At 46.4% G+C, this 18,507-nt stretch overlaps 1 protein-coding gene across 3 annotated transcripts in view; it reads right to left on the bottom strand.

The window, feature by feature from the left end:
- LOC147111751 (interleukin-1 receptor type 2-like) overlaps positions 1-18,507 on the bottom strand; it is a 96,415-nt gene that overhangs the window by 67,278 nt on the left and 10,630 nt on the right. For all 3 annotated transcript variants that reach the window (XR_015079739.1, XM_085998953.1, XM_085998952.1), the window contains exon 2: positions 3,259-3,312. Coding sequence is in view for 2 of the 3 variants with exons in the window: in XM_085998953.1 (XP_085855079.1) it covers positions 3,259-3,312 (54 nt within the window). In the remaining variant the exon portion in view is untranslated. The remainder of the gene's footprint in view (positions 1-3,258; positions 3,313-18,507) is intronic.

Here is an 18,507-nt window from a genome sequence, read left to right as displayed (position 1 = left end):
TCCCTCTCTCCTCCCCCACCCTCCCTCTCTCCTCCCCCACCCTCCCTCTCTCTCCCCCACCCTCCCTCTCTCTCTCCTCCCCCACCCCTCTCTCTCCTCCCCCACCCCCTCTCTCCTCCCCCACCCCCTCTCTCTCCTCCCCCACCCCCTCTCTCCTCCCCCACCCTCCCTCTCTTTCCCCTACCCTCCCTCTCTCTCCCCTCCCCCCACCCTCTCTCTCTCCTCCCCCACCCTCTCTCTCCTCCCCCACCCCCTCTCTCTCCTCCCCACCCCCTCTCTCCTCCCCCACCCTCTCTCTCTCTCTCCTCCCCACCCTCTCTCTCTCTCCCCCGCGATTTCCCGAGGCTCTCTCCCCCCCGCCCCCCGCGATTTCCCGAGCCTCTCCCCCCCCGCGATTTCCCGAGGCTGTGTGCTGGCGTCACGGGGGCCGTGCGCATGCGTGCCGGAGTCAAGGCGGCTGCGCAACGGCCGTGCGCATGCGTGGTTGCCGTTTAAAAAAAAGCCAGAGCGGGCTCTCGCGGGCTGGCGGCCGTTAGAGCGGCTCACTTGAGGAAGAGGAGGAAGAGGAAGAGGAAGAGGAAGAGGAGGAGGAGGAGGAGGAATATAAAACTGAAATAAATTGTTAATTAATTCCCTAACACATAATTCAAATATTTACCTTAGTTCCCTAACACACAGAAAGTGTGGGGGAAAAAATCGTGAAAAATCAAGATGGCGGCCACTCACCTCGGTTCAGAAGGATAAGGCCCGCCCACACACGCACCGATTGGTCGACCGGTCAGGTCACCCAAGCGTAGGATTGGTCAATCGTCGAGTCACTCGACACTCAACTGTAGGAAGACCTCGACGTCACACGGTCGCTAATGAGATGCTAATGAGTGGAACGCTGAACGTTTTTGGGATACCGCGGGCGGGATTTTTGTCCGGCCCGAAACGTAAATACGCCGATGACTGGTCCGGAATCGCAAGCTTTCTTTTGAGGCGACGCACGCGTCGGTACGCTCTGTAACTTCCAAACGCATCGAGACCAGGCGGACAGACAGACAGACAGACAGACAGAAGAGCCGCTTTATATATATAGATTAAGGGCAAGAGGATAACCAGGGAAAGGGTAGGGCCCATTAGGGACCAAAGTGGCAATCTGTGTGTAGAACCAGATGATGTAGGCGGGGTTTTAAATGAATTTTTTGCATCTGTGTTCACTATGGAGAAAGACGATGCAGACATAGAAATCGGGCAAGGGGATTGTGACATACTTGAACATATTAGCATCGAGAGGGAGGAGGTGCTAGCGGTTTTAGCAGGCCAAAAAGTGGATAAATCCCCAGGCCCGGACGAGATGTATCCCAGGCTGCTGTGGGAGGCAAAGGAGGAGATTGCAGGGGCTCTGACACAAATTTTCAGAACCTCTCTGGCCACAGGGATGTACCAGAGGACTGGAGAACAGCTAATGTAGTACCATTATACAAGAAGGGTAGCAGGGATAAACCAGGGAATTACAGGCCAGTGAGCCTAACATCTGTGGTAGGGAAATTATTGGAAAAAATTCTGAGGTAGTCTCCACTTGGAGAGGCAAGGATTAATCGGGGATAGTCAGCATGGCTTTGTCAAGGGTAAATCATGTCTGACAAATCTGATTGAATTTTTCGAGGGGGTGACTAGGGAGGTGGATGAGGGAAATGCTGTGGATGTGGTTTACATGGACTTCAGTAAAGCTTTTGACAAAGTCCCGCATAGGAGACTGGTCAAGAAGGTAAGAGCCCATGGGATCCAGGGTGCCTTGGCGCGTTGGATCCTAAACTGGCTGAGTGGCAGGAGGCAGAGGGTGATGGTCGAAGGTTGCTTTTGTGACTGGAAGCCTGTGTCCAGTGGGGTACCTCAGGGATCGGTGCTGGGTCCCTTGTTGTTTGTGATCTACATAAATGATTTGGATGAGAATGTAAAAGGGATGATCAGTAAGTTTGCAGATGACACGAAAATTGGTGGGGTGGTAAATTGCAAGGGGGAAAGCCTCAGGCTACAGGACGATATAGACGGGTTGGTCAGATGGGCGGAAAAGTGGCAAATGGAATTTAACCCTGAAAAGTGCGAGGTGATGCATTTTGGACGGACAAATAAGGCAAGGGAATACACAATGAGTGGTAGGACCCTAGGAAGTACAAAGGGTCAGAGGGACCTCGGTGTACATGTACATAGATCTCTGAAGGCAGCGGAACAAGTAGATAAGGTGGTTAAAAAGGCATATGGGATACTTGCCTTCATTAGCCGAGGCATAGAATATAAGAGCAGGGAGGTTATGATGGAGCTGTACAAAACGCTGGTGAGGCCACAGCTGGAGTACTGTGTGCAGTTCTGGTCACCTCACTATAGGAAGGATGTGATTGCTTTGGAGAGGGTGCAGAGAAGATTCACCAGGATGTTACCTGGGATGGAGCGCCTCAGCTATGAAGAAAGACTAAACAGGCTGGGGTTGTTTTCCTTGGAGCAAAGAAGGCTGAGGGGGGACCTGATTGAGGTGTACAAAATGATGAGGGGCATAGATAGGGTAGACAAAGAGGAACTTTTCCCCTTAGTAGGGGGGTCAATAACAAGGGGGCATAGATTCAGGGTAAGGGGCAGGAGATTTAGAGGGGATTTGAGGAGGAACTTTTTCACCCAGAGGGTGGTTGGAATGTGGAACTCAATGCCTAAAAGGGTGGTAGAGGCAGGAACCCTCACAACATTCAAGAAGCATTTGGATGAGCACTTGAAATGCCATTGCATACAAGGCTATGGACCAAATGCTGGAAAATGGGATTAGACTGGACAGGGATGGATGGGCGGCGCAGACACGATGGGCCGAAGGGCCTCTTTCTGCGCTGTAAAACTCTATGACTCTATGATAAGATAGGTACAGAAGAAGGAGACGATTCAGCACATCAAAGCTCATTCATCCATCCCCTCCACAACCAGCGTACATTGGCTGCAGTGTGTGCTATCTACAAGATACACTGCAGCAACTCACCAAACCCCCAACCTCCACCACCTAAAAGGACAAGGGAAGCAGGTGCATGGCAACACTATCACCTCCAACTCACACACCACCGTGTCTTGGACATATATTGTCAGTCCTTCATCCTTGGTGGGTCAAAATGCCTGGAAATTCCTATCTAACAGTATTGTGGCATAAGGATTACAGCAGGCCCACCACCACCTTCTCAGGGCAACTAGGGATGGGCAATGAATGCCATCCTTGCCAGCTACTTGGCTTCTACTTACCAGCCAATGCTTCAATGGTATTATTGCATGGATATAAAATCTGGGGAATATGTTCTGTGAAGAGAAGTTTAAAAAAAAGGAAAGTTATAAAAGTGTCAGTAATATTTTAATATGGTTTAGTAAATATTTAGAATTTAAAGCCACTAAACAACTTTCAAATGAAAGAATCCTGTTGCAAGCCTGCATGAAATATTTTTTTACTAATCAAAGATTTACTTAAAATGAAATCTAAGCAAGAAAACATGAAGAAGAAAAGACCATCCAGGACGTTGAATTTATTCCTTCCAATTTGCACAGCAATAGACTCTTCTCAATTTAATTATACAGAACATCCCAAATGTCATCCTATCAAGCTATACAAGGTTAATATAATGTATTTGAGCAGTACAGTAATTACATTCCTTAGAAATCCATGTGTTTTGATTTAACTGCAAGTATCTAAACAAAGCAAAATTATCAATCAAGCTAATCATACATTTAAAGGACATTTGACTTTAAATCATACAAGTTATTCTAATCTTTTATATATTACTGGTAAGGCTACATCTGAAATATTATGTGCAGTCTGAGGCACCCTACCTTCAGATGTGCTGGGGAGGGCAAGGATGATTTTGAGACTAAAGGTTCTTAGTTATGAACACAGTTTTAATTGTTTTCATTAGAGCAAAGAAGATTGAGAAATGATAAGGGGAGTGAAATAGTTTGGTACAAATAGGTTATATCATTGTTACTCCAAGCACAGAACAAATAGACACGAGCACAAAATAACATTCTCAAGCATGGCTTGAGAACAGCAAGAATCTCTTGCTCCCCAGAGCAATGGTTATGTGGATTAGACTTTCAGCTAAAGTAGTTCAAGCTGTCACTTAATATTAACTTTAAAAAAAAGAATTGGATCAATAGCTAGATAGAAAGATGATTGAGAGCTATGCAGTTAAGTAAAAAGGTGATCAAATTCTGTATCAAACTTGATGGTTCTGGAGGTGGTGAAACCATGGAAATACTGGGCTGAAATCTTCAATTCAGGATACCATAGACCAGCATGAATTGCCACATTCTGGAGGGGTGGGGAGAATATTAGAGGATGGAAAAGCATCAAAATACCATTTTCAGTTCTTTTAAATAATCTTGTGAAATTTAGTTCATGAAATTGGAGCCATTCATTCACAGTGATCAAAGGTGCTGTTAAAAAGCTTAGTTCAAGCATCACCTAGTGGCTGCTGTTACCCATTGTAACCAATAGGTACAGCAAGAGCAGTTTTTGATTTCTAACTATAGTTGTTGTTAGTTCTTAATTCTGTATTTCTGAAGGAAATCATGCAACATCATTCAGATTTAGGTAATGATCTATTATTATTGATTTGACCGCAAACCAACATTTTAACCGAAAGCCTGTTATCAAACAAAGTTCCTTCTCAAATTGTATCCAGATCCTCACTGCAATTGACATGGGGTCACACACAATCCATTAAATGCAAAATATTAGCAGGATGCCAGCATGTGGCTGAGGGGATGGCACAAGACATTGACATGTCTGGATAAAGGTAACTGGTATGGGAGTGTTTGTAGTAATGAGGAGAGTGGGGGAGGAACACAGTATTTGCTGGGAGCAGAAGTGTGAACAGATGAAGTAAACTTTGACCTGAATTCTGAACCCAAAGTGACCCGAACTGGAACATTACAGTTGACTTGATTAATATTTAAATGTAGCCTATTTGGATAAGGATGTGTTCAACTTTTAAACTGAGGTTCACATTGTATCCATCTTACCATAACATTCCCTGAGGTACCTGATGGTGGGAAACAACTGCCATCTGTGACTGGAGACACACTGATAAAGGTAAAGCTCAGATGGTGGAAAAATCTACGTTCTTTCCCCAACCCTTTCCCTAACATGAACATAAGAACATAAGAAATAGGAGCAGGAATAGGCCATTCAGCCCTTCTAGCCTGCTCCGCCATTCAATAAGATCATGGCTGATCTTCTACCTCATCTCCGCTTTCCCACCCTATCCCCATATCCCTTGATTCCCTTAATATCCAAAAATTTATCAATCTCTGTCATGAATATACTCAACGACTGAGCCTCCACAGCTCTGAGGTAGAGAATTCCAAAGATTTACAACTCTTTGAGTGAAGAAATTTCTCTTCATCTCAGTCCAAAATGGCCGACCCCTTACTCTGAGACTGTGGCCCTTAGGGCAAGAGTTCCCAGCCAGGGGAAACATCCTCCCAGCATCTACCCTGTCAAGACGTCTAAGAATTTTATAGGTTTCAATGAGATCACTTCTCATTCTTCTAAACTCTAGGTAATATAGGCCTAGTCTCCTCAATCCCTCCTCATGGGACAAGCCCCTCATCCCAGGAATCAGTCTACTGAACCTTCGTTGCACTCCCTCCAAGGCAAGTATATTCTTCCTTAGGAAAGGAGTCCAAAACTGTACACAGTACTCCAGGTAATAGTCATAGGGGGAAAAATTTGTTTGGTTTGCACCTCTCGTTAGTGCCTTAAGAGGGCGCTAATGGGGCACAAATCAACTAGCGCCTGTGCGTGGCGATGTTTGTGCCACTCACGAAATTGACTAGACATTTTGCAGCAGTGCTAAACACTACCGCCACAATCTCCTGCGCCTGCAGATCATGATGTCAGTCGAGCGTGCAACGCCCCGGTAGCACCCCGGACCGAATATTGAGTGGCGCCCCCTGTCTTACCGTCTGCTGCAACAACAGGTTGAGGGGAGAGTTTTGCAGTCGGGAAGGGGCTGGGGGAGTCCAAAGATGTGCGGGTTAGGTTGATTGGCCATGATAAAAATTGGCCCTTAGTGTTAGGGGGGATTAAATATGTGGGGTTACGGGGTTACGGGGATAGGGCTTGGGTGGGATGGCTGTCGGTGTAGGGACCGGGTGCTAGGGTTTGGATGATCAGCCATGATCTCGTTGAATGGCGGAGCAGGCTCGAAGGGCCGAATGGCCTACTCCTGCTCCTATCTTCTATGTTTCTATGTTTCTATTTAAAGGCGACCGCTTCCTGCCTTTTTTTGTCAGCGAAATTTTTGCACCACGCATTCTGAGTGAGAGAGAGAGACACTGCAGGAGATATTCAAAGCTGTATTGAGGAGTTTTGGGTACTGAGCAGCACTTTGCAGGTTCTTTCTGATTTGATCTTCCTTGCATCAATTTAGAAGAGACTATGGGGGCTGCACTCTGTGCTCTTTCCCTGGGCCTCTCCATTGTTCTTTCCAACAGATTTGATGTACAGGTCTCTCCAGGCCGAGATTCAAGGCTGCAATGAGCAGGGTGTGGATGGAGAGCAAGATCGACCCTCCCCTTTAAGAACTGGCCGGCGCCAGTGTGTCTGTGTTCCATTGCTGACTGACATCACATGAGCTTCGCCAGCGCTCTGAGGTAGCACCTCGCTCCTCGGCCTTTGCGCCATAAGACAGGTGTGCAGCGCCTGATTTAGCGCTCCAATCACCTTCAGGGGCGATAAAAGCCAAGTTTGCAGTCGGAGGCGATAATTAGCGCCAGGCACTAAACTTTGCGCCCAGCCGATAATCGTGCCCCAAACAGGGCGATACTGAATTTCACCTCCATAGAGTCATAACGGAACAGAAGGAGGCCATTTGGCCCATCGAGTCTGTGCCGGCTCTCTGTAGAGCAATCCAGTCAGTCCCATTCCCCGCTCTATCCCCGTAGCCCTGCACATTTATTTCCCTCAAGTGCCTATCTAGTCTCCCCTTGAAAACATTGAGTGTCTCCGCTTCCACCACTTCCGTCGGCAGTGATTTCCAGGTCCTCACCACTCGCTGAGTAAAAACGTTTTTCCTCACATCCCCCCTGTATCTCTTGCCCAAAACCTTAAATCTGTGTCCCCTAATCCTTGTACTATCAACTAGTGGGAACAGCCTTTCCCCATCTAGCCTATCCAAACCCATCATAATCGTGTACACCTCAATCAAATCACCCTGCAACCTCCTTTGCTCTAATGAAAACAAATCCAGCTTCTCCAGCCTGTCCTTGTAGCTAAGATCCCCCATCCCCAGAACCATTCTGGTAAATCTCCTCTGCACCCTCTCAAGGGCCTTCACATCCTTCCTAAAGTGTGGTGACCAGAACTGGATGCAATACTCCAGTTGTGGCCTAACCAGCGCTTTATAAAGATTCAGCATAACTTCTCTACTTTTGTACTCAATATCTCTATTTATGAAGCCGAAGATCCCATATGCTTTGTTAACCACTCTCTCAATATGTCCTGCCACCTTCAGGGACCTATGCACATTAACTCACAGGTCCCTCTGTCCCTGCACACTCTTTAAAACTGTGCCATTAAGTGTATATTGCCTTTCCCTGTTCCTTCTGCCAAAATGCATCACCTCACACTTCTCTGTATTAAATTCCATCTGCCACTTGTCTGCCCATTCTGCTATGTCCTGTTGCAGTCGATTAGTATCATCATAACTGTTTGTCATACCCCCAAGTTTGGTGTCATCGGCAAATTTAGAAATTCTACTCTGTATTCCAATATCCAGGTCATTTAAATATATCAAAAAAAGCTGTGGCCCCAGCAGTGAGCCTTGGGGAACACCACTGTCTACCATCCTCCAGTCTCAAAAACAGCCATTTACCACAACTCGCTGTTTTCTGTCCTTAAGCCAATTCCTTATCCAAGCTGCCACCGACTCACCTATTCCATGAGCCTCAAATTTGTTAACCAGCCGTCTATTTGATACTTTGTCAAACGCCTTCCGAATATTCATGTAGACAACATCCATTGCATTCCCTTCATCAATCCTCTCTGTTACTTCATCAAAAAATTCAATTAGGTTAGTCAAACATGGTCTGCATTTTACAAATTCGTGTTGGCTCGCCTTAATTAGCTTAAACCTCTCCAAGTGTCCATTAATTTTTTCCTTGATTATTGTTTCTAAAACCTTACCCACCACTGATGTTAAACTGACTGGCCTGTAGTTACTAGGATTGTCCTTACACCCTTTCTTGAACAATGGTGTCACATTTGCCACTTTCCAATCCTCAGGCACCTCCCCACCATCTACGGAAGACTGGAAAATTCTGGCAAGCCCTTTCACTATCTCCTCCCTCAATTCCCTTAGCAACCTGGGATGCAAGCCATCTGGACCAGGCGACTTGTCCACTCTAAGCATACCCAGCCTTTCTAGTACATCCTGTCAATCAATTTTCACCCCTTCCATTGCTTCTACCTTTTCCACTTCTACCGATATTTTGTCAGCATCCACCTCCTTAGTAAACACTGATACAAAGTACTTATTGAGTATTCTAGCCTTGCCCTGCGCCTCTAAGCATATACCACCTTCTTTGTCTCTAACAGGCCCCACCCCACCTCTTACTACCCACTTACTGTTTACATGCCGGTAGAAGATTTTTGGATTCCATTTTATGTTAACTGCCATTTTACTCTCATATTATCACTTTGCCAATCTTATTTTCATCTTCACATCCCCTCTCAACTTATTGTATTTGGTCTGGTTCTCCCTTGAAGAATTCACCTGACATGCATCATACACCCTCTTTTTTTGTTTCATCATTTTCTCTACCTCCCTCGTCATCCAAGGAGCCCTTGCTTTGGTTCCCTTACCCTTCCCTCTTGTTGGAATATACCTAGCCTGTACTTGGAACATCTCCTTAAAGATCATCCATTGTTCCATTACAGTTTTTCCTGTCAGTCTTTGGTTCCATTTTACCCTGGCTAGATCCTTTTGCATCCCATTGAAGTTAGCCCTATTCCAGTTTAGAAGTTCCACTCTAGGTTGTTCCTTGCTCCTCTCCACTGCTAATCTAAATCTTATGATACGATGATCACTCGCACCCAAGTGGTCGACCTGGCCCACTTCATTCCTCAGCACCAGATCCAGCAATGCCTCTCTCCTAATTGGGCCAAGAACATATTGGTCAAGGAAATTCTCCTGAACACGTTTCAGAAATTCGTCCCCCTCCTTTCCCTTTGCCCTAGCATTATCCCAATCGATATTTGGGTAATTAAAGTCCCCCAATATCACCACTCTATAGCTCTTGCATATCTCCGCAATTTCCGTGCAGATTTGTGGTCTCACCAAGGCCCTATATATTTGCAGTAAGACTTCCAGGCCTAAAAATTCAGTTGCTTTGCTCCTCCCAAGAGGGCGCTCACGGGGCGCAAAGCAACTAGCGCCTGGGCGTGGTGCCGCCAACGCCTCCCACAAAATTCAGCAGGAGGTTAGTGGTGGCGGTAACCATTAGCATCCCGCTCGCGCCCCGGCTGCAATCTTCGGTAGCGCCCCCTGACTTACCGCCGGATGCTATGTCCGATGGGGTCAGGGGGGCCTACTTGCAGCCGGGGTGGTGCTAATTAAAGGGAAGGTGCCGGGCCATTTTTGTTGCTGGCCATCTGCCAGCACCTGCCCCCGTTGCCGTCCGTGGCCTCCTCTGAGCCCCCCAGTGGAGTGCCGCACTCCAATTCCTGGTGGCCCAGCTGGGCACCAGGTCGCGCTGCGCTAGGCCCCTCCTCTTTAAGAAGGGAAGGAAGGCCTCCAGTACCACGGTGCGACATGCCGCAGAGCGTGGCGCTGCGGCATGTGGCGCTGCAATATTCACTCGCAGCGCCCCAAGAGGGAGGAGGGGCACTTCCAGTAGCACCTCGCTTCCCTCTTGGGGCGCTTGCGATGAATTTCGGCCAAGGGGATGCTAATTTTTTCAGGTGGTGAAGTTAGCGCCCCTAAGGGGGCATGAATCAATTTCCCCCCCCTTTACTCTTATAGTCCAATCCCTTTATCATAAAGGCTAACATACTATTTGCTTTCCTAATTGCTTGCTATACCTGTAATGTTAACTTTCTGTGATTTGTGTACAAGGACAACCAGGTCCCTCTGAATACCAACATTTCCCAGTCTCTCACCTCTTAAAAAATATTCTGCTTGCTTTTCTATTTTTCCTACCAAAGTGGATAACGTCACAATTCTCCACATTATATTCCATCTGCCATGTCCTTGCCTACTCACTTAACCTGTCTATATCCCTTTGCAGCCACTTTACGTCTTCCTCACAGCTTACTTTCCCAGTTTCCCTCATCTAATTCATTGATATAGATTGTAAATCGCTGAGGCCTAACTCTGCCATCCCGAAAATGACCCGTTCATTCCTACTCTCTGTTTTCTGTCCATTAACCAATCCTCAATCCATGTTGATATATTACCCCAATCCCATGAGCCCTAATTTTGTGTAATAACCTCTTGTATGGCACCTTATTGAATGCTTTTTGAAAATCCAAATATTCTACATTCACTTATCTACCCTGTTAGTTACAACCTCAAAAAACTCCAATAAATTTGTCAAATGTGATTTCCCTTTCATAAATCCATGTTGACTGCCCAATCATAGTATGATTTTCTAAGTGTTCTGTTACCACATCCCTAATGCATTCCAGCATTTTTCCGATGACTGATGTCAAGCTACCTGGCCTATAGTTCCCTATTTTATCTCACTCCTTTCTTGAATAGTGGGGTTACGTTTGCTACCTTCCAATCTGCAGGGACCATTCAAAAATCTAGAGATTTCTGGAAGATCAAAACAAATGCATTTACTATCTCTGTAGCCACTTCTTTTAAAACCCTAGGATGGACGCCATCAGGTCCAATGGATTTGCTGGCTTTTAGTCTCATTAATTTCTCCAGTACTATTTCTTTACTAAGACTAATTTCTTTAAGTTCCTCATTCTTACAAAACCTTTGGTTCTCCACTATTTCCCAAATTTTTTGGGGTCTTCTACTGTGAGGACAGATAGAAAGTATTTGTTTAATATTTCTGCCATTTCCTTATTTCACATTATAATTTCTCATGTCTCCGCCAGTAAGGGCCCCACATTTACTTTTTCTAATCTCTTCCTTATTACATACCTACAGAAGTGTTGTATCCGTGTGTTAATGGAGACACGGAATGCAGGAGTTGGTTTAACAGGTGTTTACTGAACAAAGTCTGGAGGTGAACTAAAAGATACAAGACGCTATACAGGCTTATATACCCGAGTGGTCACTATCGGTATTACAGTACACAGGGGCTCTTAAAGGTACATACACTACAATTCCTCCCCTTTTAGATAATTAGTACATAACATTTTAAGTAATCATTAATTAACATGTTTACAAGAACAATAATCTACACATTTGCTGCAGTTAATCAATTATAAGTCAGTCTCTCTGGAGGCTTCCTGACTCGGTCCGGATAACGCCTCGGTGGTGTAGTAGTTTTTGGTGGTGTAGTACGTTCTTTTGGCAAGGTCGATTCGGCTTGAATGCCAGTGTCGGGTTCATCTGGTTCCAGTATCACCGGATCGGAGGTAGATACTATGGGTATCTCTGCTTCATCATTTGGCGTATAGAGTTGTGGTGTAGGTTGTCCCTTTTCGGATGACTCTATGATCTGGTCAGCATGGCGCCTTATTATGCTTTCTCCAATGTCCACGGTATACATCAGCGGTCCTAGTCGTGTGCAAATAGTTCCAGGCTGCCATTTCTCGGTACGGTAGTCCCGGGCCAAAACTTGTTGACCTATCTGGAAGGTTCTAGTTGGCCTTTCATTCATGCCTTGAAATTGCCGGTTCTCTATGTCCCTTCTGATGTTTGGCTTGATCAAATCCAGCCGGCATCTTAGTCTTCTATTGAAAAACATCATGGCGGGAGTTTGGTTTGTAACCACGTGTTGCATTCCTGTATGCAAACAAGAAGTTATCTACCTTATGTTGTAGATTTATGCCTTCATTACCCATGGCCTTTATGGCCTTCTTGAAGGTCTGGACAAACCTTTCAGCTAATCCATTGGTGGCGGGATGGCATGGGGCGGACGTGTAGTGCTTAACCCCATTGTTTTTTTAAGAACTTCCTGAATTCATCGGACACAAATTGCGGTCCATTATCAGAACAGATCTGTTCAGGCAGCCCATTCCTGGCAAATATGGTCCTTAGAGTCATAGAGTCATAGAGTTTTACAGCACAGAAAGAGGCCCTTCGGCCCATCGTGTCTGCGCCGCCCATCCATCCCTGTCCAGTCTAATCCCATTTTCCAGCATTTGGTCCATAGCCTTGTATGCAATGGCATTTCAAGTGCTCATCCAAATGCTTCTTGAATGTCGTGAGGGTTCCTGCCTCTACCACCCTTTTAGGCATTGAGTTCCACATTCCAACCACCCTCTGGGTGAAAAAGTTCCTCCTCAAATCCCCTCTAAATCTCCTGCCCCTTACCCTGAATCTATGCCCCCTTGTTATTGACCCCCCTACTAAGGGGAAAAGTTCCTCTTTGTCTACCCTATCTATGCCCCTCATCATTTTGTACACCTCAATCAGGTCCCCCCTCAGCCTTCTTTGCTCCAAGGAAAACAACCCCAGCCTGTTTAGTCTTTCTTCATAGCTGAGGCGCTCCATCCCAGGTAACATCCTGGTGAATCTTCTCTGCACCCTCTCCAAAGCAATCACATCCTTCCTATAGTGAGGTGACCAGAACGGCACACAGTACTCCAGCTGTGGCCTCACCAGCGTTTTGTACAGCTCCACCATAACCTCCCTGCTCTTATATTCTATGCCTCGGCTAATGAAGGCAAGTATCCCATATGCCTTTTTAACCGCCTTATCTACCTGTTCCGCTGCCTTCAGGGATCTATGTACATGTACACCAAGGTCCCTCTGACCCTCTGTACTTCCTAGGGTCCTACCACTCATTGTGTATTCCCTTGCCTTATTTGTCTGTCCAAAATGCATCACCTCGCACTTTTCAGGGTTAAATTCCATTTGCCACTTTTCCGCCCATCTGACCAACCCATTTATATCGTCCTGTAGCCTGAGGCTTTCCTCCTCGCAATTTACCACCCCACCAATTTTTGTGTCATCTGCGAACTTACTGATCATACCTTTTACATTCTCATCCAAATCATTTATGTAGATCACAAACAACAAGGGACCCAGCACCGATCCCTGAGGTACCCCACTGGACACAGGCTTCCAGTCAGAAAAGCAACCTTCGACCATCACCCTCTGCCTCCTGACACTCAGACAGTTTAGGATCCAACGCGCCAAGGCACCCTGGATCCCATGGGCTCTTACCTTCTTGACCAGTCTCCTATGCGGGACTTTGTCAAAAGCTTTACTGAAGTCCATGTAAACCACATCCACAGCATTTCCCTCATCCACCCCCCTAGTCACCCCCTCGAAAAATTCAATCAGATTTGTCAGACATGATTTACCCTTGACAAAGCCATGCTGACTATCCCCGATTAATCCTTGCCTCTCCAAGTGGAGACTAATTTTGTCCCTCAGAATTTTTTCCAATAATTTCCCTACCACAGATGTTAGGCTCACTGGCCTGTAATTCCCTGGTTTATCCCTGCTACCCTTCTTGTATAATGGTACTACATTAGCTGTTCTCCAGTCCTCTGGTACATCCCCTGTGGCCAGAGAGGTTCTGAAAATTTGTGTCAGAGCCCCTGCAATCTCCTCCTTTGCCTCCCACAGCAGCCTGGGATACATCTCATCCGGGCCTGGGGATTTATCCACTTTTTGGCCTGCTAAAACCGCTAGCACCTCCTCCCTCTCGATGCTAATATGTTCAAGTATGTCACAGTCCCCTGGCCCGATTTCTATGTCTGCATCGTCTTTCTCCATAGTGAACACAGATGCAAAAAATTCATTTAAAACCCCGCCTACATCATCTGGCTCTACACACAGATTGCCACTTTGGTCCCTAATGGGCCCTACCCTTTCCCTGGTTATCCTCTTGCCCTTAATATACTTATAAAACATCTTAGGATTTTCCTTTATTTTGCTCGCCAGTGTTATTTCATGGCCCCTCCTCGCCCTCCTAATTTCTTTTTTAATTATGCCCCTGCACTTTTTATACTCCTCTAGGGCTTCTTCCGTCTTTAGTCTTTTGTAACTGCCAAAAGCCCCCCTTTTATTTCTAATGCATTTTTGTATATCCCTTGTCATCCAAGGTTCCCTTTGCTTGTTGGTCCGACCCTTGACCTTTACAGGAACATGTTGGCGTTGTACTCTCTCTATTTCCCTTCTGAAAGTCTCCCACTGTTTTGATGTGGATTTTCCTATAAGTAGCTGCTCCCAGTCCACTTTGGCCAGATCCTGCCTTATCATATTAAAATCGGCCTTCCCGCAATTTAGAACCCTTATTTCCGGGCCGTCTTTGTCTTTTTCCATGACCACCTTAAATCTCACCGAATTATGGTCACTGTCGCCAAAATGCTCTCCTACTGATACTTCCACCACTTGCCCGGCTACATTCCCCAGAATTAGGTCCAGTACCGCCCCCTCTCTTGTAGGACTTTCTACATGTTGGCTCAAAAGGCTCTCCTGGATGCACTTTAAGAATTCTGCACCCTCTAAGCCTTTCACACTCTGACTATCCCAATTTATATTGGGGAAGTTGAAATCCCCCACTATTATTACCCTATTATTTTCACACTTCTCTGAGATTTGCCTACATATCTGTTCCTCTATCTTAATACTGTGATGGTTTTTTCCGTGGTGGTGGAGGACATCTTTATTACCTCCGGCCACTTGGAGTGTGCATCAACCGCGATTAAGAACATTGAGTCCATAAATGGACCAGCAAAGTCTATGTATACCCTTTGCCATGGAGATGAGGGCCACTCCCATGGATGTAGAGGGGCTTGTGGTGTGGCGTTTTGGACCTTCTGGCATCCTAGACAGCTCTTGGTCATTTCTTCGATGTCTCCATCGATACCTGGCCACCACACAAACGCTCTGGCTAGGTTCTTCATTTTCACTCCACCCAGATGCCCCTTGTGAAGCTCCTTTAGCACTTTATCCTGGAGTTTGGGTGGAATCACCACTCTGGATCCACACATCAAGGTTCCTCGGCACACTGACAGCTGTTCTCTTCTTTGCGAGAATGCTGGCAACAGTGGTTCGCCATGTGCTGGCCATCTCTTCACCGTTAAATCATAGACTCATGAGAGAGTCGGGTCATTTCTCGTTTCCTTTTCAATGGTAGAATTTGTTACTGGTAGACATTCCACTATGGTTGAGTGGAACATCTCCACTGGGTCCACTGTAGGTGCCTCTTCTACCGTTGGCAACGGTAGGCGCGATAAACCGTCAGCATTCCCATGCTGTTTTGATCCCTTGTATTCTATGTCATATTGGCGTGCCCCTAGGAAAAGGGACCGCCTCTGTAGTCTTTGCGCTGTCATAATGGGAACGCCCTTTTTAGGGTTGAATATGGAGACGAGGGGTTGATGGTCAGTCAACAAGGTAAATTTTTGTCCGTGTAGGTAATGGTTGAATTTCTTCACTCCCCATACCAGGCTGAGTGCTTCCCTGTCGATCTGGGCATAGTTACGCTCAGCTGAGTTCAATGAGTGTGACGCAAAAGCTATCGGCCGCTCCGAGCCATCAGGGAATCTATGCGATAATACCGCTCCTACGCCGTAAGGGGATGCATCGCACGCCAGAATGATTGGCAGTGATGGGTTGTAATGAGCCAACACTTCCTTGGACGTGATCAAGCCTTTGCATTTATGGAAGGCACGTTTACAGTCTTCGCTCCATTTCCAAATTACTCCCGTTTGTAGCAGTGCGTTAAGAGGGTGCAGAACAGTTGACAAGTTCGGTAAAAATTTATGATAGTAATTTATCAATCCCAGGAACGACCTTAATTGTGATACATTTTCAGGCACGGGGGCTTTTATGACCGCTTCAATTTTTTTAAGTGACTTATGCAACCCTTCTTCGTTAATTATATGGCCACAATATGATATTTGTTTCTGGAAAAATTCTCACTTGGGGCGATTTGCTCGTAGGCCCCGTTCTCTCAGCCTAGTGAGCACCTGCTCCAAATTGGCAAGGTGCTCGTTGTCGTTTTCTCCTGTTACAAGGATGTCGTCTCGGTAGCATTGAGTCCCCAGAATCCCTTGCAGGACTTGCTCCATAGCTCTTTGCCAGATAGCTGGAGCTGATGCTACTCCGAAAACCAGTTGATTGTACTGGTACAGACCTTTGTGTGTGTTTATCGTGAGATACTTTTTAGAGGCCTCTTCAACCTCCATCTGTAGATATGCCTGTGCCAAGTCAATTTTGGTGAAACGTTTCCCTCTGGATAGTGAGGCAAAAATATCTTCTATCCTCAGACGAGGATACTGTACCATGTGAAGGACCGGGTTTACAGTCACCTTGAAGTCCCCACAGATGCGAATTTTTCTCTGTTCTTCAGATTTATCATTATTCAACGTTTTCTTCATGACCGGGACGATGGGTGTTGCCCACTCGCTCCAATCCAGCTTGGATAACACGCCTGCCTTTTCCAAATTCTCCAGCTCTGCCTCGACTGCTGGACGAATTGCGTATGGCACCGGCCTTGCCTTAAAAAACTTGGGAATTGCCGCATCTTCCACTTTTATTGAGGCGGTGACGCCTTTCAAGGTTCCTAGTTCCTGTTGAAACACTTCTTTGGCGTTGGCCAAGATGTCTTTTAATCGTTCAGGTATGACGTCATCATCATTTTTTTTCTTACTGGTCACCGTCAGTGCCTGAATGGAGTGCCAGTCTAAACGTATCTTCCTGATCCATTCACGTCCCAACAGCAGTGGACCACCATCTTGCGGAATGTATAAATACAACTTCTGTATTTCCTTGCCGTTGTATACAACAGGCACCCTTATTTTCCCTCTGGGGTATACTTTCTGCCCCGTATAGGTCTTCAAGATAATGGATGTGTCTTTCAAAGGTATATGCGGAAATAGCCGCTCGTAATCCCGTCGACTTATGACGGTCAGAGCTGATCCTGTATCTAGCTCCATTTTAACTGGGGACCCCGCTATCGTGAGGGTAACCCAAATGGTCTGGTAATCTTCTTTGGCAATTACATTATGTAATTTGAGACAGCTTAGTCTCTTGTTTCCGGAGTCGCTATCGCTCTTCTGGTCTTTGGAGCTACTGTCCGTCATCATTTGTACCTTTCTGTACTTTTCCTTATTGATTCTTTTTCTGTCAGTGGATTTTTTGTTTCCAGATCGGCATATACGTGCAATGTGTCCCATCTTTCCGCATTGCCTGCATGCTTTGTCCTTGAACCAGCAGTCCCTCTGGTCATGGGTGGATCTGCCGCAGCGATAACATCTCTCGAAACCCCGTGTCATTTCATGGGTGCCGAAGTCCTGTAGCTTTTGCTGTATCTCTGCAGCTCCTCTTGCTGCTGCTTCGTATGATACAGCCACACTGAAAGCCTTGTCCAGTGTCAAATCTTTCTCAGAAAGTAGCCTTTTCTGTGTTCCTTCACTTAGGAGACCGCAGACGAATTTGTCTCGTAGAGAATCTGCCAGTCCTGCCCCGAATTGGCAGTGCTTTGACAGCTTTCTTAATTCGGTGAGGTAATCAGCGTTACTTTCATTCTTGTGTTGATTCCCCCTGAAGAATTTGAATCGTTCTGCTATCAGCAGCGGTGTTGGGTTTACGTGCTCCTGTAGGGTATCAACAATCTCCTTAAAATTCTTGTCCATCGGTTTGGCTGGAGTGATTAAGTTTCGTAACAGCCCGTATGTCCTTGCGCCCATCAGATTTAGAAGTACCGATGCCTTTTTATCATCCTCTACTTCATTCGCTGTGCAATATACCTCCACTCTTTCCACATATGTGGTCCAATCCTCTATATCACTATCGAAAGCAGTAATATTGCCAGTCTTAGGCATCCTGAAAATCAAAAATGGTGCCTCCCGCGCTTTCCTTTCTTCCCTGCCGAGAAAAAATGGCGCCTCCCGCGCTTTCCCGCCGCTGCCGCTGCTGACAACGCTATTCTCCGCGGTTTTTATTTACACAGATATTTTTAATAGTTGGAGACTCGTTCCCGCCGGACTCTCTGGGACTTTTCCCTCCCTCTGCTTGGTCCGAACGCCGACCTGCTTTGCAGCGCCGGCCGTCTCCCGCGTGCTCCACCCTCCGTCTCTGTTTGCCTCTGCCTTCCGACTCGCTGCTCGGCCCCGCTGCAGAGCCACCCGATCGAGCCCCAGCCCGCCGCCCAGGAAGGATTAGTGCAGTACCTGCCACCAGCCCAGCTAGCTGGTGAAACCACAGTTTTTTTTTTGTTTTTTTTGTTCGACCTTTGTCTGAGGAATCGATCTCCTTGAGGTGCTGCCGAATTGCAGGTAAGTCCGTTTCCAATTCGTCGCCACTGTTGTATCCGTGTGTTAATGGAGATACGGAATGCAGGAGTTGGTTTAAC

This window comes from Somniosus microcephalus, chromosome 10, assembly GCF_052327205.1.
Source record: "Somniosus microcephalus isolate GS21.2 chromosome 10, FLI_Smic_1.0, whole genome shotgun sequence".
Lineage (NCBI taxonomy): Eukaryota > Metazoa > Chordata > Chondrichthyes > Squaliformes > Somniosidae > Somniosus > Somniosus microcephalus.
Note: the sequence above shows the minus strand (reverse complement) of the source record. Positions and strands in the feature narration are given on the sequence as shown.